Consider the following 27,001-nt stretch of genomic DNA (forward strand, 5'->3'; position numbering starts at 1 on the left):
TAATAAAATGAGACAAACTGCCTATTTGCTCAATGCATCTATGAGAATCAGTGGCTCTGACACATGTCAAAATTCTATTTTTGCTGCAAACAGCAAAGAATATCAATAAAAGCTAATGTTAGTACTTGGTTAAGTTTTATCTTGGTTTCCTAGGTAAGTAGATTTCAATAGCAATGACCTCCAGCCAGAAATACACCTTCTATCACAATCCACAACACACAAGGGAACTGTATGTATGTGTATAAAGGAAACAATACTTGGCTGTCTTATGGGTAATGTATGTGCCCTGACATTTTCAATTCCAGTTCATTTACACAGGACTGCAAACAAAAAGTAGAGGGACCCACTAGGTGGACTTTATGATCTACTTCTGAGTTGAAACTTGTAATTTGAAAATCACTATCCAGACCAGAATATGAGGAAAAATTCATGGTCTTATGGGAACTCCTCAACAGAAGGAAAGTAAAGAAGGGTAAGAAAGCTCCAGGGACTGCATACATTCTTTCTCCTCCACTGACAGCTCCAAAAAAGGGTGAAATCAAGAGGAAGGAAGGGTGATACGAAGTTGATTACAAGCTGAAAGAGCCCAGTGAAAAAGCAGAATTCATTCAAAAAAATATTTCTCCTGGCTAGTGGTCCACCAAAATGATGTAACTCAAGAATCCCTCTAATTAGTTTTGATGATCTGCATTACTACCAAACATTATGCACAAGGAAGGCTTTGTTAGAAAACTGATTTTATCCAAACTTGATGCTGAGTGTATATAAACTGTGTGTGTGTGTGTGTGTGTGTGTGTGTTTAAAACGGTCCAAGGGACAGTAGCTGTTGCATTTGTAGAATTTCCAGTCATTAGGCTGACCTCAGGGCAGGCGAGTGTTTCAGGGAGCGTGAATCGAATCATAATTGAAACCTCAGCCATGTTGAGGCCAGTGGGCTATATCTTGTATGTTTTTCTGCACTTACTTTCAAAAAAATCTTCTAACCTTAATCCCTATTCCTTCTCTCCCTCATGGAGAAGCTCCTCTCTGGGGACTAGTTTAGAAGCAATATTCGTCCTCAGTTTTCTTGCAAACCACTCAGAGGCTTCAGTTATCCAGCTCAGTGCTCACAAAGAAAAATGTTGTCATGGACATGACAAATGCATTACCCATTTTTTTTCTCATGTAGTATAGCTCCAAGATGCACAATTCCAAACGCCTTTCCTACAAACACACAATTTCTCCAGTCATGGCCACACTGTTTGCCTCTATAATTACTCTCTTACCAAAATCTTCAAAGCACTGCTTTAGAGGGGGACAAAAGAGCAGGTGTGAGACTACACTCCACTCTTAGTACTAGGCTGCTCAGCTGTGCAAAGGGGGGTTACTGCTGAAAATCAGATGCGGTTTCCCTGTAATCACAGACTAACTTGTTACTAACCAGTCAAATACACTTTGTTAGAATGAACCCCAACCTATATGTTAGTTCAAATGATTCATACTTAGTGTGAGTACTAACACTAACAAATACTGCTAAAATGGGTTACTTGGGGAAGAAAATTAAATTTCCTTTGGGCATTCGTGGGTAAAGGCTGGATTTACACCTATTTTAGTGTTGCAGAGTGTGAAGAAAAAATGGTGAAACCAGTGATTTTCAAGGTCTCTTCTAGGCCTTTAGGCAGTGGTCTGAGAATGGCATGAACATTATAATTATGTTTTAGGACATTCTGTGTTTTGACATATTCTGGGGTTCTTTGAAGAAAAAAAGAAGTGTCCTGAGTTTCCATCCCCAAATGCAATGGAAATCCTAACATTGGACACTGAGGCTTCCTGGAGTCATTGCCGATCTCAGCTTCTATCTGGAAGTTGCTGGTAAGAAAATGTAGGCATCAACACCCCTGGATGCAGTTAGCTCAGTGGTTCAGTTCTTACTGCTACCACATTTTCTACTTGCAAAAAAATGAAAAAGATGCCAGTTCAGATGGAAACTACGTTTGTCTATCTTAATGTAACCTTCCCTCGACCGGTATAGAATGTCACCGAAGGAGAGGTAGAATCAGCTTCTAGCAAATTGTGGAGTTGACAGTCTTTCTCCTCCTCATGTTCCTCCATTAAGCTTCGCTTCCCGCCCCTGATGGACAGGGTTCCAATTAGCCAGAAGGTCCTATTTCCCACCTAGGCAAATGGAAATCAAGCATGACTTGATATACATAGAGAAACAGTTAGGATTTTGGCCAGGATTCCCAGATCCCAACTGGATAACAGGCATAGTCCTCCAGAATTTTTAAAAAGAGGCTGAGAGGTGCAATCCAATTCAAAGGAGACACAGTGGGTTTTCACATTTTTTTTTTTTAGGCAGTGACCTATAGTAAGAAACATATTTTATATAGCTAATTAGTATACATAGAAATACAAATGTATACAAATGAAAAAAAAGGTTTCATGACACCATCTTACCATGTTGCAGTACACTCTGACATTTTCTATTGATTCTGTTACAATAAAAATAAATGGGCTGGTCATGACCCACTAAATTGATTTCATGACCCTTCTATGGTAGGTGAAGGACAGCAGTTTAAAAACATGCACACACACAACTGTACAAAAAGCCTTGTCTTGAAGCTGTGCTCTATTCATTGCTAAACTATTCACATATCTGGGGTGGCCTGGGAAAGCCTGGAGACTAGGGGAGGCCTAAAGCTTTGGAGATGTTTAGTTTGAGAATAACATAAAAATGAAGAAAGCAGCACCCTTTGTGACTAGGGTCTCTCTGTCTTCCAACACTGTATTTTTTGCAGAAAGGAGAACTGGAAAACCTGGGCCCCTGATGAAGGACTAAGAGGGTGTAAAGAAAGAAGAATACCAAAAGCAAGAATAAAATGGTTTGAGTACCTCAAAATAAAGCACTAGATTTAAATTTCTCCACATAAAGCTCTGGAATTGGAAAATATGTTTATATCACAGTGGCCTAAAATATGACCAAAGCCAAACCATAGTTATGTTATTCTTTCTTTGTAAAATGAGGGTTCCCTATGACGCCCAAAAATTATAATTAAGAGAATAAAGTAGATGTGGTTTTTTCCTATTATTATCTTTTAACCATACCAAGAGCATTAAATTAGCTAATTTCAGCTCTTGGAATAATTTCAGACAAAAAGAAGTCTAAGTTTACCACAAACATATCTCCAAACCTTAAAAATAATTACATCAGTATCTTACTGTTAACAATCTTAAATTGTACATAGCTAACTACAGAAAGGCTACATTTAAATGGGTATCCTTTTTTTTTTTTTCTTATTCAGAAAAATAACTATGAAGTTTTGGAAGACAAAAGTCGAAATTTTGAAAACAAAATCCAAATGTTAGCACCAGGAATGGAAATCAACACATATGCACAGAGGGTTGTAAGAAAAAACTGCCATGGGCAAGTCAAGACTTTTAGTTCTAACAAAAAACACAACTTATATATTTCACATTCATTCACAGTATATACTTCACATTCATTCACTCTCCATTTCTTCAAGCCACTGATTCACATTTACCACAGAAACATCAATTGGCAGACACTGAAAGTCATGTGATGATAGACAGTACGTGGGTCTAGGTATGTTACACTCTCCCAGTGACTCTTATCTAAGTTTTCTAAATAAAAAATTACTTAAATATGCTATAAATGGTTGAGTGAGCTGAGCTTTTGAAATAGAGTTGGGAAATTCAGCTTTATCTCATAATGGATTATCATTACCAAGGCATGATGTCATAGGATTGGTTAGTTACGGAGGACAAGGATGTGTCAGGTTGAATAAAAGCCAGTATTTTTTATTCACTAAACCCTAATCCCATCTCACAAACCTAAGTTATCATCATTGCCCCATCATTTTTTCCACATCTCCTTAACCTTTTTTTCCCCCTACCCTTTATGTCCCATCCCAACATGACCTCTGAGACCCAGAAAGAAAACACAGCATCTCCAAGTTGGAAAGAATATTAGATATTCCTACCACTGCAAAAAATCAAAACCAGTATCCCCCACTCCTAGAATAGTGTTATATCCCTACCATGTTGCCTTTTGCAGTATATTTTACCTATGAGTACAGATGGATGCTTACTTTAGGCTGCATTTGATTTATATTAGTGTGAGATTCACTAATGTCTACTGCAAAGATGGAAAGATTTGTGAATAAAAACACATTTTGACAGCAAAGAGGAAATAATTTTCTCTTACTTGCCATTGACGTGGATAATGTTATATATAACTATACACTATGGATGCCAGGTTTACCCGATACATCCTGATGTGGCAAATTTGGGACCAAAGAGGAAAAATTACTGCCCCTACCAAATGGCATTCTAGCAACCTCAAGAAATAAGTCTTAGTCTTGGAGTGCACAATTAGAAGTAGGCTGTGATAAAGGGTCAAATCGCTGTAGGCCCTGAACAGGAAGTACAGCTAAGGATGTAGCTCTCTTGGTGAACCTGGAACTAGAGAACAAAATCTCAGACCTCTGAGAGGGCACAGGCAGGCTTTTTTCAATGCTGTATCCTCCTCAATGTTAATGAAATTACTTTTACTGGACTATCACCCTTATCCTACCTCATAGTGCTCGCTGTCTCTGGAAGGCTGCCTCTCTTCCTTTCCTGGTTACTTCTAGCTCAATATTCTCTTCTTCTGAGAGGTCCTGATGTGGGTCAGACACTCTTCCTGGAGCTTCCATAACATTAGACAGAACCCTGTTGTGAAACCAGTCCCCTTTGTCTGCAAGTATCTGCCACCAGTCTGCCTCCCTAGTGAACTGTGAGATCCTGAGGGCAGCAGTGTTATCTAATTCAGCTATGTCTCCCTAGCACCAAACATTGGGTCTGGCATGTAGTAGACAGTTGCTGAATGAACAAACATATAGGAGTGATACAACTATTATTCCTTTACCTTCTAAAGTACAGTCATTTTTAATATAATCATGGCACTCATAATTAATACCATAAGCAAATTAGAACATTTTAGTATTTCTTAAACAAAACAAGAACAAAGAAATCAAGGCAAAATACCTTTAATAAAGGAAAAGGTCTGTTTAATTAATTAAACATATTCAAATCAAGCAAAATGTTGATGTATTCATATTCACAATAATGAAAATTTACCCATATAAGCTCATCCAGTTGCAAAAGCAGCTTAAAAGTTGTATTCTCTTTAATTTGCTAACATAAACTAAGTCAGGTTTGCCCACATTGATTTGTTGGGCAAAATTAAACCAACCCTGTAATAACATGTACTTTCATCTTTGTACTCTGCTGAGCTGTTTTCTCTAGTCATACTTGTTTAGATGACCTAAACATTCAGAAACAGGAGTCTAAAGTCTGGTTATTTATTCTCTCCATGTGATGCTACTCCTCCTTTAGCACTCAGCTTCAGGAAGACAATGTACATCATTAAATGGTTTGACAATGATGAAGGGAACAGGGATGGCATTACATGCACACATTTTTAAATGGGATTTGTTGTTTGAGATTATTCCTGCTTGTCCATTTGGTTGAAAAGTGCCTGCTTATGAAATGAGCCTGAGGACACTAACAGATTTAATACCTAATATCAGTTTAGGAAAAACAATACAAGCTAACTTCAAAGGTCAGAGGAGCATTTTGATAGAACATCGGGGACTTAGCTTTGGGAAATAAACATTTATTGACTATCTGCGATGGACAACACACTGTGCTCTGCATAAGAGATGAATGAAAGTTTTCTTTCATTAAAATTTCATTTATTTTACCTTTAATCATGATATCCCTTGAGTAGGGTAACAAACTCTACAATGTGTCCAAGTCTCCAGGTAGCAAATGAGGCTTTCTCAAGTGATTACAGATGTTAATAGCAAATACCCATGAAATAAACAACCAGCACTCATTTTTTAAACATGCATCTCCAAATTCATACTGAGAGTCATAAGGGGCCATGAATAATTTATGTATGATTCAAAAGCAATAGAAGGTCAATCTTTGTTCAAAAGTCTTAAGTAGATTTTTCTGCGTTGTGGCTTATATTAATGGATGGACACCTACCATTATTATAATAAAACCAATTTTGAGGAAATTTGAGCTCAACAAAAATTTAAATACATGCAAAAGCTATTTTCCACCATATCTGAATTATAAGGATCCATCTTTGCCTTCTTAGTCTTATAATGATTCTCTAATGATCCTAGGAATCTCTGCAGAAAGCTCATTTTCAGCTAATAGTATCTAATAGAAGTCACTCCCTACTCATCACTATGTTCTTTATTTTCAAGGCTTTCAAGATCAACTGCATGAGAATAGATTGCATTATATGTAGATGCACTCCAGTTTCCAAGACACATCAATCTCCAAACATTTTTTGCCAAGGCCAAGTAGGGTCAAAAAGAAACATCCTGAAAGGGAGCAGTTGTTCTAACCAGTTGGAGGTGACGATTTATCAAGAGCCGTTAATCCGCTGCCGTGTAAAGAGCCTCCAGCACATTTACTTTCCATCTTGGTGAGAGTAAGAGTAAGTTCTAATTATGGCTTAGGGCACTTTTCTCACCTGATGTTAAAAAGAAATTTGAGAAAACATACGCATTTTAAAAAGCAATCATCCAGTCTGGTGGTAAAGAAGATACAATTCCGCACAAATTGTGCCTACATAATTCTGGGGTTTCATGTAAATGATCAGATTATTATTATTTAACTAAAATGAAAACAATCTACTCTCATTTATGAGAGGAGGGAAGTAAAACTTTCACCTTGTTAATATCCAACTGACATTTGCATATTGCTGGCTGCGTAAAAAAGGGATTCGGGTAGTTATTTTGTATTGATTTAATGTTCTGTTATGATTAACCACAACTGGCTACAAGCACATCAAGGAAAAATGACCTTCACATTTTCATGAAGACCTCAGTTCTGTCACTTATTAGCTGTGTGTTTTTGGACAACTTACTTAACTCTGGTTACCTGAGCCTCAGTTTCCTTCTTTTAAATAGAGTTGATAATAATACCATGTTTTGCAATTCACACACACACACACACACACACACACACATACACACACAACGTGGTACATGTTAGCTAGTGATTAGACATGGTCTTGATGTTCACCTTGCTCTGGGATCATCAGGGTTATGCTTTTAGCCTAACCAAAGAATAAACCCAGGGCCAAAATATGTAGGTCCAAACAGTTAAGTGCCCTAACAAAAGGGGAATTTCTATCTAAATAGATATTGTTCATGCCTTCCATTTATGCCTCCATGTCCCTACCCAATGTCCAATTCCACTTTTTGGATTTGTTACCTTGTGCTATGTGCATTGCCTTCTTCCTCAAGAAGCCCTTAAAAATATAAATGGTCCAGGAAAGGATAATTAAGTCTGTTATCACCTTGTGAGAATGAGTTTGTGTGTTTTTACTCCTAGACAAGATATCCCACATACTAATCCTTGGTACCTGGGAAAGGATAAAATGACTCTGAAAGAGGGGCAAAAGGGCACAGGATATACTTTACAATTTTGCTTGAATAACCTTCACCAGTTAATCATTATGTACTAAAAACCTTCTGTAAGGAAAATCAGGAAAATGTTATTCATAGCTGCCTCTAAGGAAGGGAGGAGGGTAAGTCAGGTACAAGAGCAGGGAAACTTACTTGCACTGCCTATCTATCCTCTAGTACCTTTTGAATTTGGTGCTGCAGAAATGTATAACCCATCCAAAAATTTTAATTTTTTTAAACCCAATCCTTTTACATTCTGTCACTTGTCTTACTTTAGCTCTTAAGTATTTGTTTACAGGATGTTGGCATTTATAAGTTGACTTTTTTCTTCTAAAATCAAGCTGAATTCATTTAAAATACGACTGGTTCTCTTTTTTTAAAATTATGTTATGTTAGTCACCATACAGTACATCATTATGACTGGTTCTCAAAGCTAATTTGTCTGTCTTCATGAAGACAGAGTTATGAGACAATTAACATTATTTGCTGACTCTCTACACGCAGTTTTCTTCACTAAAACTTAAGCTTCCTGCAGACAGCACCTGCAATTTACTAATCTCGGGAGGCTCCATTGTGGTTTTCACAGAAGGGTTACTTTCTTGAGTTCAGTTCTCAGTCCTCTCTTCCAAGGAAGAAAAGTCATTGAATATCACATGATGTTTTCATAAAATAATTTTCCAGAATTATAAAAACAAGCAAAATAACAAGAGACAGAGACAGGTACAAGGAGAGGAAGAGAAAAACAAAACAATTATAAATCACCTGCACTTGTAACAAAACTTTTGGGACTCTATTGAGAATGCCTGCAAAACACCAAATATGTCCTAAGCAGGGAAACCTAAGGTTTGATCTAAAGTCATGGACACACATGTCCAACAAAACATTTGCTGCATGAGTCTTGTGTGCAGGGTCCTGGGAATAAAACGTTAAGGAATGCAGATGTGATCCTTGTCCCAAGAGTTCTCATAATAATGGGGAGATACAGAAAGCTAAAACAGGTCGTTATCATACGGTATGAAAGATACCATAGAAGGAAGTGCAGAGAGTTACAGTGCTCATAAAAGGAGGACCAACCCTATGCTTGGTTGTTTAGTATCGCAGTGGTTGGGATGAGAGCTTTAGAGTGCTACAAATTCGAGTTCAAGTCCTAGTTTCAGTGGTTCCACTTTATAACCTTGGCCAAGGTATTTAATCTCTCTAAGCTTCAGTTCCATCAACTTTAAAGTAAGAATAATGATAGTACTGAGCTCAAAGGGTTGATGTGGGCATTCAGTGAAATCCATGTCATAAATCTGACACTGTGTTTTGCAAATGGCAAGCACCCAATAGAGATTAGCTGATAATATTAATGATAACAGCAAACTGAGAAATGATGCATGAGTAGAACAGCTAGGTAAAATGGAGAAGAGAGAAAAGAGGAAGAATGTCCTAGACAAAGGAGAAATGTATGCTTAGAAAAGAATAGCGTGGTGAGATTTAGTGAAAGAACCTGGCTTGAGCCAAGAGGTTGGAAGGCACCTGGGGTAGCATCAGAGTTGGAACTGAAGCTGGAAAGGCAAACAGAGTACAACTCAATGGGTTTATCAATCTTAATGCAGGGTTCTTCAAGAAGATTCATCAGAGCAGGGACAGGATCAGATCTGAGTTTTAGAAAGACCAGCTTAGATACTTGGACTCTACAGCATGGAGAATGGAATGGAGAGTAAGGAGACAGACGGCAAGGAGATCAGCGGCAATAATCTTAAAATAATGCCTTGACTGTTGTGGAATTTCAGTCAGGGAGGCAGGTATCACATGAAAAGTATATACAACAGTCCAAAGAGAACCTTGAAGTAATTATTATGAGCTTGTTAATATTAGCTAGTTAGCATTTCATTCATTCATTTATTCACTCAACAACTAAGGCAGTGAACTGGTGAGAGATTTCAAAGAGTGTTAGTCTTCCAGAAGACTGCATAGCCCTGCCTTCCAGAAGTACCCCATCCAACACAACTGCCCGTGCTCTCTCTGGATACAAGATCAGTTACTCTGCTGATTCAGATCATATGCAACAGTAAAGGCATTTTTGGGAGACAATATGCTCCTGTAGGAAACTCAAGCTGGGAGGAAGTGCTACATAGCAGATTAGGATGGATCCTAAGGTGTGAATATGACTCCCCTTCACCGTGGGAAGGGGAAATGTCACTGTAACTACTTCAGTATATAGCAGACTTCTCACTGCTCGAAAAAAAGAAAATCTCCAATGACCCACTGTTAAGTAAGTAATAACAACCACCATTCATGAAATGCCCTACCCTATAAACTTCAGATGGATTAACAAATTTAGTACAACAAATTTATGAGATAAGTATTAGGTCTACTTTTCAGGTGAGAAAGTTGAGGCAAGAGACACTCCCCGAGGTCACAGAATTAGCTGCAGTCTGGTGTTCCTATCTACCACACTGTGAGGTCTCTGGCAGAGAGCCAATAGATTGATAGAAGAGTGAAGCCAGCTTAAAATGTATGCCTCAAAATCTGACAGGGGAGAAGGATCACTGCCCACTTACAATCAGGAAGCCAAAATTTGGAAGTTTTTATCATAGGAATAAAATGAAATGGATGATTAAACGTGCAACAGCCTCTTGACAGGAAATTGGACTACCCTCATCAAAGGAGTACCATTTTGAAAGCACTTCTGAAATGTCTTTTACTCTTTTAAACACAAACCACAGTTGTGCCATATGGCCTAGGACACACCAGAAGTATTCACGCAGGGTTATATGCTTATCAGTTTAAAATAGAGTGGGCCATCTCAATGACTCAAAGGTGTGGCAAAGGAAATAAAAGGTAAAGAAAATGAGACCGGTTACTCTTTTTGTTTTCTGCTAAGGTAGGGTGAACAACGGCTGAATTGTCTCAGTAAGAAATAAATGCAATATGCTTATTCTCTCAGCCCATGTATGGTTCTATCAACTAAGTAGTGAAGCATGTGTAGAGTAAGCATATTTTAACTATGAGCTCTGTGAGGCATTTCTTTTTTTTTTTTTTTTTTAAGATTTTATGTATTTATTTGAAGGAGAGAAATCACAAGTAGACAGAGAGGCAAGCAGAGAGAGAGGAGGAAGCAGGCTCCCTGCCAAGCAGAGAGCCCGATGCGGGGCTCGATCCCAGGACCCTGGGATCATGACCTGAGCCAAAGGCAGAGGCTTTAACCCACTGAGCCACCCAGGTGCCCCACTGTGAGGCATTTCTAATGTCCATTGAATAAAGATGAAATAGGGAAGGGGGAATCCCTAACCGTCCACATACGAAAGAAACCACCAGCTTCTTGTAATGCCACTCGATGCCAACAGAAACAGTCTTGAGGCTGGGCTTTCAGCCTGGTGATAAGGGGAACCCATGCCAGATGGCATTTTAAAATCCATTTTCACTCTCTTTCTCCCCACTAACCTGCCTTGGGTTTAAAGCCATCACAGCCATTTTCACAAGCTGCACTATTTGAAAGTAGCCACTTTCCCTTGCGAACACACAAAGCTCTAATTGCTGTAAGTTGAAAAACATCGTAAAAATCATGGAATTTCTGAAACAACCATTTTTAATTAAACGCACAGACACACACCCCCAACACCCTACACCGAGGAGAGCTTTCCACACCTCGCCTATTCAAGAACACGTATTCTCAGCTCACCAACAAACCACTCCCCTGACACTCGTCGCTTTCTGCCCGACTCACTCGCCACCACTAAAAAGTAACTCGGGACGCCCTAGGTCTGTGCCACCAACACCGGGTTGATTCCTCAGGCCCGCGCGGCTCCGAGCCCTAGGCAGGACTTGGGGGCTTCAGTGTCACAAACCAGCGCTGCCTCCCAAGACTCCTCGCCCAGCCAGGAGCAGCAACCCTCCCTGGGAAACGCTCAGAGTTGCACTGTCTCTACCACATAAAAAATGCCAGTGAGGTGGATTCCCCACCCCACCCACCTGCCGGAGTCCGCACCACCACACTCAGTCGGGGCGTCTTGGAGGCACCCCAGCTGTGCCGACAGCCAGGAGGCGTGAACAATGAACTTACACACACACACACACACACACACACACACACACACACACACACACACACCCCACCACCACCACCACCCCCTCCCCCAAAAGGAGAAGTTTTGAACTAGCCAGGGGGCAATTTCGCGATTCCGCCGGCAACTCCCGCGCGGCCGGCGGGGGAGGGCCCGGTGCGCGTTCCCGGCCGCGCCCCTCGCGTCGCAGGGCGGACAGTTACCTCCTTCCGCCGGCTGGGCGCCCCGGGTCGAGTGATGAGGGCCGTCTCCTCGCACACCACGGCCACGTCTTCCACGAACACGCAGTCGGGGAGGCTCTCGTCGGCCGGCAGCTGCACCACCTGCAGACCCAGCTTGCTGCCCAGCACGCCCACGTAGAGCTGATGCTGCCGCTCGGCACGGGCGAAATCCACCTCGTCGCCCTTGGTGCGCCTCAGCGCGTGCTGGCACAGGGACTCCGGCAGCGCCCGCACCACGGCGTGGGTGGCCCGGCCGAAGGCGGTGGGGTGGCCGAGCGCTGCCATGGCTCCGGGAGGCGGCGGGGCGGCGGCGGCCGGGTCCTCCCTCGGGCAGCGCGCGCCGAGCCTGCGAGCGCCTGGCTGCTCCCCTTGGCAGCGGATGAATGTGGTGCAGGAGGAGCCCGGCTCGCTCCCCAAGCCCTGCCCGAGCGACTGAGCATGCCCAGAGCTCCCGGCGCTGGCCCGCGCGCCCACCCCGGCGCTTTCGGGTTTGCTGCAGCCGAGGCGGGAGTTGCAGCCCCGATCACCGCACGAGGACTGGGCAGAGGAAGCGGTGAGCGCCGGAGCTGTGCGCAGTGGGAACCTCGGTGGACCCGGGCTCGAGATTACCTGTATTCCGCCGCAGGTGTACAACTCACATAGACCCCAAGGCGCACGTGAAGTTGTCATGGTTTGAGCAGAGTGCCTGGAGGACTTCGTGGTGGTCAAGAGGCCAAGGGATGGGGTGGTTCCTTTGTGGATAAATACTTTGACCTCTCTCCCTACTCTCTTGGTCCCAGGTTGCCCTACACCTGGTACCACCCCCAGTTCCTAGCGTGAGGATCCGTTTTCCTACCCAGATCTGCGAATGACCTTTCACCGCCAGTGAGCCAAGAGATTATAAGAATGTGTTTCTTCCCATCTGTGAGAAAGAGGAAGAGTCCAAAAACACATGTTGAGAGAAGAACAGAGGTATACAAACACAGTATTTCAAGGACAATCAGTTGTCATGGACAATGGGATTCTGGTGTGTTTGTCTCCAGGGCCCACAGATGTAGGGAGGCAAAGACCAAGCGTGTTTTCCCCACTATAGACAAGCGCTCCCGTCGCGCAGTGTCAGACAAACATAGCATCACAACATCTCATCACAGAAGGTTTCCAACCTTCTCCCTGGCATTCCCTTCATGCCAGTACAGACTCCGTGCAATTCCCGTGGTATTTGTTGAGTGTTTCTTTTTCCATACACCTCAGGGAGTGCCTTTCCCTTCGTAATGGCACTATTTTTCTCCCCTTACCTATCACAGATTAAATAGTCCTTGGGTTCTGTTTCTTTTGAGAAGACCCACTTCAAAAACCAAACCATAACTCCAAAATGGTCTCAGGTAATAAGCTTTTCTCAGATTCTGTAGCACATTTCTAAGTTAAAGATTGATTAGATCATGAAACATTAGATTTGGATGAGACCTTAGAAATCGTCTAACTTCCCACCCAAAGGTCCTGAACTCCAGCTAAAACATACATGACAGTAATAAGATCTTCACTTGAGCATTTTAAACCTCTCCAACTTAAAAAGCATATTCTACTTTTGAAGAGCTATAATGGTTAAAATCTTCATTTTGGACTTAAAACCCACTGGTCCAAATTCTGTCTTCTAGCATTACCTAACAAGCTCATATTCTCTTTCACGAGATTGCATTCATGTTATCTGAAGACAGTTCTGATATCTATGTTGCCTGACACCACCCTCCCACCCCCCATCTTGGCCTTGACCCTGAACCACCAAAAAGTAACTAGTGATTTGGGTTCCAACATTCTGATCATCTTTCTTTTGACACACACCAGTTTTCCTGTATCTCTTTAACTCATGGTATTTGGAATAGAAACAATTCTTCCTGTGTGTTGTGACCAGCACAGACGACGGCAGGACCCTTGTTCCAGAGACTAGTCTTCTATTCACACCACCTAAGATTGTATTCACTTTTTTGATGATCCAGTGCCAAGGCCACAGGCTTCTTGCCAGAATTCTGATCCCAGTTTTTAGGAAATGTGGGCTTCTAGGAGCAGATCTATCTGAGGATCCTGGAATGATTGTCCCAACTGAGCCCAAAGAAGATGTGATCTGCCTTCTCTCCCTGTCTCAAAGGTGACCTGAATGTAAATGCCAGATGCCATGGCATTTCTCAGCTTCAAAAGCGAGCGGTCTTAAGTGAAGGGCAGATCTTACCCTGACATAGGAGAGGGGCCAAAATTAAAATAACAAACCTTTAAGACCTACTTTGTTCGACTTCTGAGACAAGACTCTCAGGGGACCCAGGCTGCCCTATCGGTACTAACTTACTGTCAGAAAACACTTTACAGTGGCCTCAGACAGGGGTTTTCTCTAACGCTAAGCTGAAAACCAACCCATGTGCTGTTCTTGACCTGGCTATAATACAGGACTTTGCTCCTCCCCCCAATTCCAACCTAAAATTGAGTCTCCATCTACCTCCAATTGGCCCCTACCTAGCAAACTTAGTTAATGCCACTGCCCTTTTAGAGCCTAAATAATTTGCCTGCCACTCAGTGCCCTGAGCCTAACTTTGAGTGGAGTCCCATGTACCACTCTGGGCTCATGTCAGCCCAGCAGCCAATTAAAACTTGAGATTTTTTTTCTGCTAGCCATGTCTTTCCATACCGAAACTGGGCCACTGGTTTTTAAAAATTTAATCTTGTAGTTATCCTTATTAAATGCTATCTGCTTCATTCCCACTTGCCTAGTTTTGATTCTGCCATCTTGTGCATTATTTATTACCTCTAGTTTTGTGTCATCTGAAATTTGATAAGCATGCCTTCTGTCTCCTCTAAGCAGTTGTCAAAAAGTGTTAGAATGTATATGTCAGTGAAAAGAATAACAAGAACACCAACTCCAGTAAATTATAGTTTACATACCTTCCTGCTTGAGTAATGAAGGACTGTTTTTAGGAAAATAGACTTTATTGAGCCTAATACATTTATAAATTCATTTTCCCCAAAAATATTTATTGAAAATTACCAGGGCACAACACTGTATTACATACTTCAGAGATACATAATAAGCATAAAAACACGATCCTTGACCTTGAAGAGCTTACAAACCTCCCTGGGAAAACGAGACATCCAAAATTGAAGCTATAACAAGCGCACATGAAAGGCACAGAAAACAAAGTGCTATAGGAATTGAGGGAAAGAGATTATCATTGTGGCTAATGGGTGTGGAAGAGAGCTGCTTGGTGGTGAATGGACTTGGTTTAGACCTTGAATAATTTTTAGGATGTGAATAATTGGAAGGCAAGAATAAGAATTCTAAGGAAAAGTACATGCAAAAGACAGACATACATTCCAGGGATAATCAATTCAATGAACACATATATTGGTTAAGATAACTCTAGATGTGACAACAAACAACCCCAACAAATATGTTGGTGTAAAACTGGTATAAGTTTATCTCTTGTTCACTTAAAGTCTACCACAGTTGGTCCTGATTGGTTCCTGACTATTCTCCCAGAAACATGGAGGGATGTAGCCTTCTTCCATTTTGTGGCTCCAACACTTCAAAACATGGCACCCAAACTACCATACTCACCTTCCTAAAGCTGAACGAAAGGGAAAGAACATACAGCATCATGTGTGAGAGGCTTAACGGGCCATGCCAGAAAGTGAAGCCTGTCATTCCTGCTCACTTTCCTCTGGCTGAACTCGGTTGCACAGCTACAGTAATCACAGGGAAGAGCTGGGAAATACAGCCTTCTCTGGGCCCCAAAGGAAGGTCACAGAAACAGCCAACAGGGTTCTGCCCTAGAGAACAATGGGAAAAATGGGAAATAAAGGTGTAAAGGTATTAAGCTTCCCTAACTTGAGCAATGAATAGACAAATGGGGTGGAGATTAAGTGTAGCCTCTAGAGCAAACTCTGTGGGTGGAAGCATGGCTCTGCTATTTTTTTTTTTTTAATTTATTTATTTGACAGACAGAGATCACAAGTAGACAGAGAGACAGGCGGGGGGGGGGGGGGCGCGGAAGCAGGCTCCCTGCCGAGCAGAGAGCCCGATGTGGGGCTCGATCCCCAGGACCCTGAGATCATGACCTGAGCCGAAGGCAGAGGCTTTAACCCACTGAGCCACCCAGGCACCCCTCTGCTATTTTCTTGTATGATCTTAGACCTCCTTCTTAAAAGCTCTTTGCCTAAATTTCATCCTCATCTGTAAAATGGGAAATGATGAATCCATTATCATAGGGTTACTACGAAAGTTAAGTTAGTAATACAAGGTGCTTAGAAAAGTGCCCAGAATAGTACCTAACACCTAGTTCAATAAATACTGTCCACTGACAGGTTGTGAACAGAAGTCTCTGAATATGATTTCCTATCAAAGGTCAAATCACATATCTACATTCACTGAATTATCAGAATCAGACAGGTATCCTAATGCTTTCCCACAGAACCTATGGTTTTCCTAGCTGACAGACCAAATCTCACCCACAGATGTAATCATAGAGTCAGTACATATTTGTTAAACCCTTGCTACATACTATGTACTGCACTAGGCATTGGGGAAGCAATCATGAAAGACAATGTAGAGTTTATTTATTTATTTAGAGCACATGTGCATGGGGGATGGGCAGAGGGAGAGAGGGAGAAGAATCCCAAGCAGGCTCCAGGCTCAGTGGGGAGGCCAATGTGAGGCCCGATCTCATGACCTAGATATCATGACCTCAGCCAATGGCAAGAGTCAGACACTTAACCAATCAAGTCACCCAGTTGCCCCAATAATGTAGGGTTTATTATGGTTAAATTGCTCTTTTTGCACTTCTACACATTTTAGAAACTTTATAACTAATTCCCTGTTTAAATTTCCTCCATTTGAAATACCTAGAGCTGTTTTTATTCTCCTTGGTGGACACTGATACAAAGGCAACTTTTCTTCTCCATTGATAATATTGCTGGTACTTATATTTGGTGTCAATTTTAGATAGCAATTATTTCAGGATTAAAATCAGCATTCCTGCCTTAGTCTTTCTTACTCTATTATTTAGAAGATTCAAGATTTACTTTCAGTGGGGAACAGGTGTTTGGGGATGGGGGTGGGAATCCTAAAAGAGAATGAGGGGTCAAGGGTGTCCTCATCCATCTCAGTGATAAAAATACTGTATCAAGTAAGTACTATAAGTATGCATTCTGACAATAAGTCCTGAGTGTTTCCACATAACAGTCATTAAGTTTGATGCAAAAAGGGTTTACAGTAGCAGACCCCATTGTTACAGAGTTTCCTTGACATCCAAGAGTGAATGATGTTTGGTTGAATGGGCAGGCAATAGGTTATAGACTAGAAGATGGTTTCAGGGTAGTCAGGGCTCTGGTTTCTAAAGTCAAGATGTGTAGCCCCCTAACTTCAGTTTCTTCAACTTTCATCTGGGAATTCATTCACTAAACAAATATTTACCAAGCACCTACAACCTATATGGTAGAATAATATATATAAGCAGTAACCGAGGCATGGTAAACTTGACTTTGGCTCCTAGCCTTCCTGCATTCTAGTGGCATAGCCCTGGTGTGCCCTAGACCCATGCTTCACCATTTTCTGTCTTGCTCTAAGTCCTGGAGGACTGATCTTCATGGACTGCACCACCTGGGATCCCATTATTGTTGACGTTGGCTGGCCAGTGGGGCGCAATTACCAGAGACTGGAGGGCAAGAGGGGAGAAGGAGGCCAACATATTTATTCCTCCACTCTTTTCCCACTTTTTCATGGTTCTATAACATCCACACCCTTCTATAATTGTAGCTTCTCTATGGTGCCCCCTTTCAGGTGATTCCAGTTCCTGGCTGGTTTGGATAGCTACTTTCATGGAAGTAATAAACAGTACACATTCCGAAACCCACTTTTAAGCCTATGATATTGACTATTAAAAAAAAAAAAAACCAAGATGCCAAAAAAAGGTAAATTCAGCATTTTCAGAAAGAATATTTGGCAGTATTCAATATATAAGGAGGCTGTGTTTAGGGCCATCCATTTTCTCCAGTTTCTCAAAGTGTTTCCTGGCATTGGAATGTTGATCAGAGTAGCTGTAGAAGGTACTGACAGATTGAACATAATAGTCATCACAGGTATGTTTAATGTAAAGATATCAATGAAAGCAGCAAAGTTAAAATTCCTAACCCCCATATTCTGGAAAGAAGCTGTAGGTCAGCAGAACTGCTTAACGGTGTTCCTTAAATTATCTACATCTGGGGTGGCAATGACCTCCTGTTTTTGCTAGTCTCTGTGTACCCTCACATCCCTTGTTCATTGTCTTTACACTTTTCATACCTCTAAAACCATTCTCTTCAAAATTCTTAGTTGAGCATGCCATTTGTTTTTTCACCAGGGAGCTTACTTGGGTGACTCACTTAAATTTATATGTAAATGAGAGCTATATGTAAAGTGGGAGTTATAACACCTTAATCTCTGGGTTGTTTTAAGGCTGAAATGTGACAGCATGGACAAAGGCTCTTATTGTGCCTGGCACCATGAAGTCTTCAATTAATGATAACCCCTAATATTAATAGTGTTGTGTTCTTATACCAGGCACTATGATGAATACCAAAGTTTCCATCTGCCTTTGTGCAAAATGCTCATTGCCACCATGCCACACACTCAAGTCCTTCAAATGAGATAACATAAAAAGTGCTTACCTCACTAACGGGGATGCCATAAACATCTAGGAAGTGCTCAGCTTTTTCTTCTCCCTACCCCCACCCATACATGGAACATTTCCCCTGTCCAGACCTCTGTACCCCTTTCTACTCCTCTCTTATGCTGCTTATTATTTTCTCTTAGCAGTGTAATAACCCATTGATGCCAGAGTCATCTAATTCATCATAACCACGTTAGTGGCTAATGAGATAATCAAAGCATCCTGAACAGTACAGAATACTACATAAATGTATCAAGTCTGAACAAGTTTTGATGTTCTGCAAAGGCTACTGTGGACCTGACATTTTAGAATTCTTTTAATTTTCACTTTTTTACAGCTTTTAGCAACATTGTCTTTCCAGAACTATTTTGTATGTTTTTTTCTTAAATGTATTTTTTGGGGGGCAGGAATAGATTGTGGGAAAAACCTTTTCAAATTTTAGGTAATCTAAAGGTTGAAGAAAAGAAAAACATTCTCTGTAGTTGAAACTGGTGTGTGTGTGTGTGTGTGTGTGTGTGTGTGTGTGTGTACCTGCTCCTGGGCTTTAATAAGCCCCCTTCATTTCTTTATGAACTGCCGGTGTTGTAATTCCAGAGAATTGTCATGTTTGCTCTTGTGGTATCAATGCACAACCGTTTTAGCATAGCATCAGAACACACATGTCCTAGGAATCCTCCTTCCTGCTTCCTCCTTTGCATCAGTGTTACTGCTCTCCTGGCTGCTGCTGTTGCTTCTCCTTCTTCTTCTTCCCCTTCTCCTCCTCTTCCACTCCTCCTCCCCCTTTTCTCTCTACATCCCACTTTTATAGATTTTATGTGAGAGAGAGCGAGAGAGTGCATTATCCGAGGGGAGGGGAAGAGGGAGAGGGAGAAGTAGGCTCCCTGCTGAGCAGGGAAACTGATGTGGGGCTGGATCCCAGGACCCTGAGACCATGACTTGGGCTGAAGGCAGACGCTTAACTGACCGAGCCACCCAAGTGCCCCTTTGTCCCACTGCTTTTAAATGTTAGTGTTTCCTAGAGTTATTTAGCCTCATTCTCTTTTCCTCCAACTTTACATGTTCCCTCCCGTGGGTGAACTAATCTAGTCCCATGACTCAAGTACCTTCTCAATGCCCACAATGCGCAGACTTTCATTTCTGGTCCTGCAATCTCCCCAGTGCATCAGAACTGCCTAGAAGGCACCCCTGTTCTGCTACTCCACGGCAACTCCAAAGTCAACACACCCACAGGAACACATCATGTTCCTCCCAGGATCCTTCTCTCCCTCCATTCCATTGAGAGTTTCTCAAGCCAGTAATCTGAACATTAGCTTAGCTTTCTCCTTTGCTTCCGCATTTCATCAATCGTCCTTTACTGACAAATAATCTTCCTAAAATGGCTCAAATCCATCCATGTCTCTCCAACTACTCTGCCACCACCTAGTCCAGAATATAATTACTGGTCTCCTGGATTATTGCAACAGCCCTCCTATCCAGAGTAGTATTTCTAAACTACAAATCTGACCATGACACTCTCTTGCTTATATCCTCCAGGGGCTTCTCCCATGTTCAGAATGCAGTCCAAATGTCTTACCATGGCCTGCGAGACACCCCTTCACATCTTCATTCTGGTCACTTCCCACCATTTGCCTTACGTGGACCTTTGCACATGGTGTTCTATCACCTGGAATGTGCTCTATCTCATCCTTGCTTGGGTAACACCTGGACTTACTTTAAGACTCAGTGAAGGCATCACCCCTTCTAGGAAGGCTTCCCCCATCCCTCTAAGCTGGATGTGGTCCACCTATATCCATTTTCACTCCCATCACAGTGCTGTATTACTTGCTAATTGAGGAGCTCTTGGCAAACAGACATATATTTTTATTGCTGAATTGTTAATTCAGGTGTTTAGAGAATGACTTAATTAAAGCAATGGATATTATGCACCTTTCTGTATTCTCATCAGCCTACTTCCATAAGAATGGGTTTCAGTTCTTATAAAATAAGAGGATTATAGCAGGCCAAGAGTATGATTCTCTTACTACAAATGCCTGTTAATTGCTGTGTAGAAGTAGAGTTCGTGGTCTGGGTTTGAATCCTGGCTCTGTCACAGGTGTGTGTTCTTGTGCAATTTGCCTAACCTTTCTGACCCTAAGACCCTTGTATGCAACGCAGGAATAGTAATACTCATCTAAGATGGGTTTAAAAGGATTAAATAAATTTTTTTAAAAAGGAGTAAATAAAAGTATCTTAAATAAATATGACAGGGGCACCTGGGTGGCTCAGTGGGTTAAGCCTCTGCCTTTGGCTCGGGTTGTGGTCTCAGGGTCCTGGAATCGAGCCCCGAGTCAGGCTCTCTGCTTGGCAGGGAGCCTGCTTCCCATCCACCCCCACCCTCTGCCCCCTGCCTCTCTACTTGGGGTCTCTCTCTCTCTGTCTGTCAAATAAATAAATAAAACCTTAAAAAAAGAGAAATAAATATGACACATGTGTACCCTGTCCTCTCATTGGTTTAGTCCGTATTCAGATAGACTTTTGTTCAAATCCTGGCTTCTATACAATCCTTATCAATCAACTTAATAAACAGAACTTTGAGTTTTCCTTTTGTGAAATGAATATGATACCTACCTTATGGTGTTATAAAGACTGAGATGATCCATGTAAATAAAGCTTTATAGCATATACTGAGAGTAAGCACTCAACAAATGTTATCAGCTTCCATGATGTTGATGATGAAGAAGAAAAAGGAGGGGAAAGAGAAGAAGAAGAAAATGGGTAAAACCTGACAATAATAGGCTTGCAATGAAAGTTACTCCTTTTTCCTTTTCTCATTCCCTTCATAGCTAGGTTAAGTTTTACAGACCCAATCTAGGCCAAATCTCATTACAACAAAATTGTCGCCCAACTTCCCCTGACAAAAGGGAACCTTCTTGTACTGAATATTGGGTGAAAATCTACTACATTTTAAATAAATCAGGTTATTTATATTCCATATGCTTGACAATGTACAGGGATGACTCTTATAAATAAAGTCATGTAAAAAATGGTGTCAGATTATTTCCCTACACTTTTTTCTTGCGAGTACCATTATAAAATTATAGTAGACAGTCCTTTAAATTGGGACATGCGTTATGCATAAATGGGTAGCTTGCAAACTTCTAGTGGTTTTTATGGAGAAAGCCTCACCATCTCTATTACCTGAGCTCTTACCTCTGACGTGCTCATTACACATTTCCTTATTTCACCCTTTTCATATTTTCTCCTCTGAATCATCTTCCCTCAGCTCCTCATCATCATGAATTTACTTTTCTTACTCTTTGTTCCACTTATCTATTGCTGCATGAAAAACTACCACAAAAATTTGTGGCTTAAAACAATCATTTTATTTTGCCAGTGATTTGTAAATCAGGAATTTGGGAAGGGCTTGTCATGTCTGATCCATGTGGAATTGGTTGAGGCAGTTGGAGCTCGAGGCTATACTTCCAAGATGGCTCCTCACTCACATCTTCAGGGCTTCGGTGTTCCTTGGCCTCTCTCTTCCCTGAGTCTCTTCCTCCATGGCCTCACCCTGTGGCTTGGGCTTTTCACAGAACGATGGTCTCAGAGTAATCTCACTTCTTAACTGATGGTTGGTTCCCTACAGGTGAGAAGTGGAGAATGCTGAGCCATTTAAGAGCTACACGTGGAACTGGCATGGCCTCATTTTTGTCATCCTGTATTGGTCAAAGCTGTCACCAGTCTGTCCCAGATCAAAGAGAGCAGAAATAGACACTAGCTCTTCATGGAAGGAGTGCCCATCATTAATCAACCACCATGCTTTTGTCTCCAAACTCTGTTATTCCAGCGAAGTGTTTACATACCTTTTTCAGAGAATCTGCCTTCAGTTTCTTGAAGTTCTGCTAGCTTCCTGAATTAAAATCAGGGTCTAAACATACAGATTTATTTACAGAACTAGCACTATTTACTGACTAGTGCTGGGCACTACTACTGTCTAGCAGGAAAGACAGCTATTAATAATACAATAAAGTACTATAAACTAAGTGCTATACAGAAAGAGGACTCGGTACCCTGAACATATAATGATAGAAATCCCATTTGTCTGAGGAAGACTTCCCTGAGGAGGTGACTTTTGAGCTGAGACTTGAAGGATGGGGAAGTATTGACTAAGATTGGAGAGAACATTCCAAACTAAGGGAACATATTAGCAAAGACAAAAAGTGGTAGGGAGCTTAATGTGTTTGAGGAAATGAAGAGAAATCCATGTACTACAGCTGGAATGTGGGTGCTATTGTTAACTCATTTTATTTATTTATTTTTTTAAAAGATTTTATTTATTTATTTATTTGTCAGAGAGCAAGAGAGAGAGAGAGAGCACACAAGCAGGGAGAGAGGCAGGCAGAGGCAGAGAGAGAGAGAAGCAGGCTCCCTGCTGAGCAAGGAGCCCGATGCGGGACTTGATCCCAGGACCCTGGGGTCATGACCTGAGCTGAAGGCAGCGGCTTAACCCACTGAGCCACCCAGGCGTCCCTGTTAACTCATTTTAAAAGTGAGGAAACTCAGTGTCAGTGCCCAGCTGAGAGCCTCATACAAGGTAAGGGCTCCACCAAGTGTGTTTCCCCAATAATGGGGAGTTTGCCAATGATTTGCCATCTGCCTACATGCCTCTTTTGTAGCTTTTTACAACTAGAAAAGCATCCACTATAAACCAACTGAAGTTCTATGTGAGACATCAGCATGAAAGACTCAGAGAAATCAGCATGAAAAACTACTGTAAGAAAAAATTATCTGTAAAAAATATAATATTTCTTGGTGGTATTGCAGATATGAGTATAGTTAAAATGTAAATCAAGACTAACTCATGCCAAGATTATCTAACTCTTTAAATGTGATTTATGATTCACATGACTATCTCCATTATGTGCATATAAATAAATATATATATATATTCAACTTCTTGGTGAAAGCTAGAGAAAAATGGAAATTTGTGTTCATATAGGTCATACATGTAGCTACTTATTAAATTTTTCTGATAATTTATTTAAACATCCCAGCAAATCAATATATGCATCAGTATAAAATGCTGCACAAATTATCAATCATTTACTAGTCTAGGATATTTTATGCTTTTATATCCTAACATATGGGCTTCAACTCTCTATTCAGTTCTTAAATTACTTTTAATGTATTTATTATAACTGAGAAAAAATTATGTCATCTGCCAACTCAAAAGCAGAAAAAATTAGAAAGGCCTTTAAAGAAAGATTTTTTTCAAAAATAGAGAAAAACAAAAACAGGAAGATTACCTTGGAAAGACTTTTGTCCACCCTGTGGGCATTCTGTGATAGCTACATCATTTTAGGAGGAAAAGGGATAAAAATATTATGTAGAAAAACAGGGATACTTTCATGCATTTTTAAGAAGAAAAGAAAGATGTTTCAACTCTAATTTACTTTTTGCCAAGAACTCTTTCTGACATCCTACTTAATTTTAGGGATTATCCTTTCAGTTATATCCTTCCTTTCAACTTGTTAATATTTCTTGAGCTTTGCAATGTGGTCTGCCTTGTTGTAACATTCTGGTGATCCTCAGAAATGGTCATTAGCTGGTAAGGAGGAGATCAGGGGAAGAAGCTGGGCATTGCCAGGAAACACTGATGAATAGTAACTGATGAAGAATGGCTAACATTTTGGGGAATAGTCTTCAGGATTTTTATTGCTCTATAATATTGTATTCTATATAATTTTATATTACTTTATAATATTTATTCTAAGGAACATGGTGAAAGCAATATACCTTTTAATGGGAATTATATTTCCATTGTCTTCTGAAAGTTTAAACATAATTTTTTACGTTACTTTAAATTGTGTTTTCTTTTAAAAGACTCACGGTTTGCCACAGCCTAAGAGGTAGTAACTGAAAAGCTGAAAGTAGTTAATAACTGAGGTTATTTTTCCTCTCTCTTGTTTTTCTTTTATAAAAAAACACCAGAAGGAAATTAAATGCTTAATTAATTAAACAAATATGCTGAACTCTAATATTACTACCACTTGCACCATTAATTGCTTATTTGAGTATTATGACAATTTTCACATAGTCTGAAAGTAGAGTAGGTTTGGCTCTAAGTCAAAACAGGCAGTGTTAGTTCTACATGGTCTGGGAACTGGCATTCTGGAGGAGCCCATGTGAACATCATCAAAACACCAGACAATTTAATATTGCTAGTGCAGTGTGCTGGGCCTGTCCTTATCCCATTAGGGTGAAAATGGTGCTTCCAGCTTCCATCTGCTTGTCTCTGCTTGGGGGAGAGCCCTCTTGGACTGGCCTAGTCACATCTTCTGGAAGAGTCCACACAGATCTGATTTTGGAATTTCCAGAAATGACTATACCCATCTTAACACATACTGGAATCTAAGAATATGGTATTTCCTTGTCACATTAGTCTAAATCATACATTCAAGTAAATTTAAAGAGCACAAGTTAGCTTTCAAAGGAAGGACTGCAAAAAGAGAAAACAGGATCACTTGACAAAACAGCTACTTCTTCAGAAGCCTGGGAGAACCAAACAGTCACCCAATGCTTCCCTCGGTAGGTCAAACTGTGACATAGTCAAAATTCATCTTAGAAGTTCTTCAAAGCTCCCTCTTCCCACCCCACACACCATTAGCAACTCCAACCCCACTAACTCTCTCAGCCTACCTTAAACTGCCCCCCTCATAACCAAGATGTATTCATTCTGGAGTTCATTCATTCAGATTCCTCCTAAGTCTCTACTTAAACCCAATACACCTATTTGTGCTAGGATCTTAGTAGATGAAACTATCTTCAATCAAGTCAATACTTTTTTTATTGAGTAACTAAGTGCTAGGTATTGTGGCTAACAACCTGCTTAGGAAACTGTTCATTTAAAAAATTGGGAAGAACTAGAAAGCTCTACAATAAGGTAATAGGTAAATAAATCATGGTACTCCATACCTGTGGGATACCCTATAGCTACTAGAAATTAAGCTTTTGAAATTAATACTGCCATCCATTGTAGATGTTAATATTGCGGTAATCACTTCACAATCTGTATGTACACCATTATGCCGTATGACTTAAACATATGCAGTGTTGTATGTCCATTATATCAATGAAACTGGAAGAGAAAAGAAAAAAATGCTTTAGCATAATACCAGTTTTATTTTAAAAATGCACACAGGAATTTTTTTTTTTTTTTGCTTAGGAACTTTGGTTGTCTTTAATATGTGGTATTATATGTCATTTTTATTTTCTTCACATTTTTATGTACTTCCCAAATTTTCTTCCAGGAGCATGTACTTGTGTTATAATGAGAAAACCAACACTAAACATTATTTTTTGAAGGCAGTTTCTCTCTGGAAGAGTTGTTGGTCTAGTCCAGAAGATACTAGATAGAAAACAATTAGTATGTTATGATAAGTGTTACAGTTTTGTATAAGGTGTTATGAGAACAACTAACCATCCATATACATAGATGATGGAAGATTTAACAGCTACTGTCAACAATGATTCTGTATTAAAGTCTTTAGCACACACAATTCCTTATATAAATCTTTAGTGCCAGATGTATTTCAAGACTTAGACCTTTTTGGATTCGGGGATGGTTTTAGAAAGGTAATATGGTGAGTATATGTATTCACAGAACACGCCTAAAAGACCTGAGCCAGTGCCCCATAATCTAACATATTAATATTCCCATGTAGTGAGATGGGACTATTAGAATAAGGACTATAAAACTTCTCATCAGTGTAGGCCACCACATCTGTTACTAAAAAGTCCTGCTTTGCAGAGCCATTTGGATTTCTGCATTGTAGGCAGTGGACCCAGATGAGCAAAGCAGGGACTCAGCCCTAAAGCCTGTGCAGGGTGGCGTCCCTTATCTGCTGCTCAGCTCCCGGTTCATTAAGCCCAACACCACCTCCAGTTGTAGGAGTCATAAAACTGATTTTGATTCACGTTAGAGCATGTGATTGTATTTGATCATAGATAGATGCATGTGCTCCAGGACTGAAAAGGCTCTGTGTCTTGAAGACACATGTGCTTAAGGGTCTGGGGTTGCCTGAAAGGTGAAAGAAATGTTATCATAAGCACGTTTTACAGACTTTAAAAAATGTGAAGAAATGTGATGTTCTAAGTAGAAGTAATATTAGTAGAGCTGGCAAGAAGCATTTCTCGGTATTTTTAAAAGGTTGTCTCTAAGCCAAACATTTCTTAATCTCTCTTGGAAGAACACTGATGGCTAAGTGACAAAATGGCTGTGGTTTCAGACCTTAACTCTAAAACTGCTGAATTTGGTACCTGGGTGGCTCATTGGGTTAAGCTTCTGCCTTTGGCTCAGGTCATGATCTCAGGGTCCTGGGATTGAGCCCCATATCAGGTTCTCTGCTCAGCAGGGAGCCTGCTTCCCATTCTCTCTCTGCCTGCCTCTCTGCCTACTTGTGATCTCTCTCTCTCTGTCAAATAAATAAATAAAATATTTAATAAATAAATGAACTGAGTTTATTGATACATAGCCAGTTCAAGCAAAATTCTATTTATTTACTTAAATATATATATATATATATATACCACAGAAGTTGAAAAAAACCCCAAAT

The 27,001-nt window shown here is 40.7% G+C and overlaps 1 protein-coding gene across 1 annotated transcript in view; it reads right to left on the reverse strand.

Annotated features, from left to right (window-relative positions):
* The window catches only part of LOC111143533 (dimethylarginine dimethylaminohydrolase 1), a 132,582-nt gene extending 120,555 nt beyond the window's left edge, over nt 1–12,027 (reverse strand). Inside the window, exon 1 of the mRNA XM_022497353.1 lies at nt 11,725–12,027. Within this exon, the coding sequence (XP_022353061.1) occupies nt 11,725–12,027 (303 nt within the window). The remainder of the gene's footprint in view (nt 1–11,724) is intronic.
* Between the last annotated feature and the right edge of the window lie 14,974 nt (nt 12,028–27,001).

Source organism: Enhydra lutris, unplaced genomic scaffold, assembly GCF_002288905.1.
Source record: "Enhydra lutris kenyoni isolate GAN:26980312 unplaced genomic scaffold, ASM228890v2 scaffoldscaffold9, whole genome shotgun sequence".
In the NCBI taxonomy this organism is placed as follows: domain Eukaryota; kingdom Metazoa; phylum Chordata; class Mammalia; order Carnivora; family Mustelidae; genus Enhydra; species Enhydra lutris.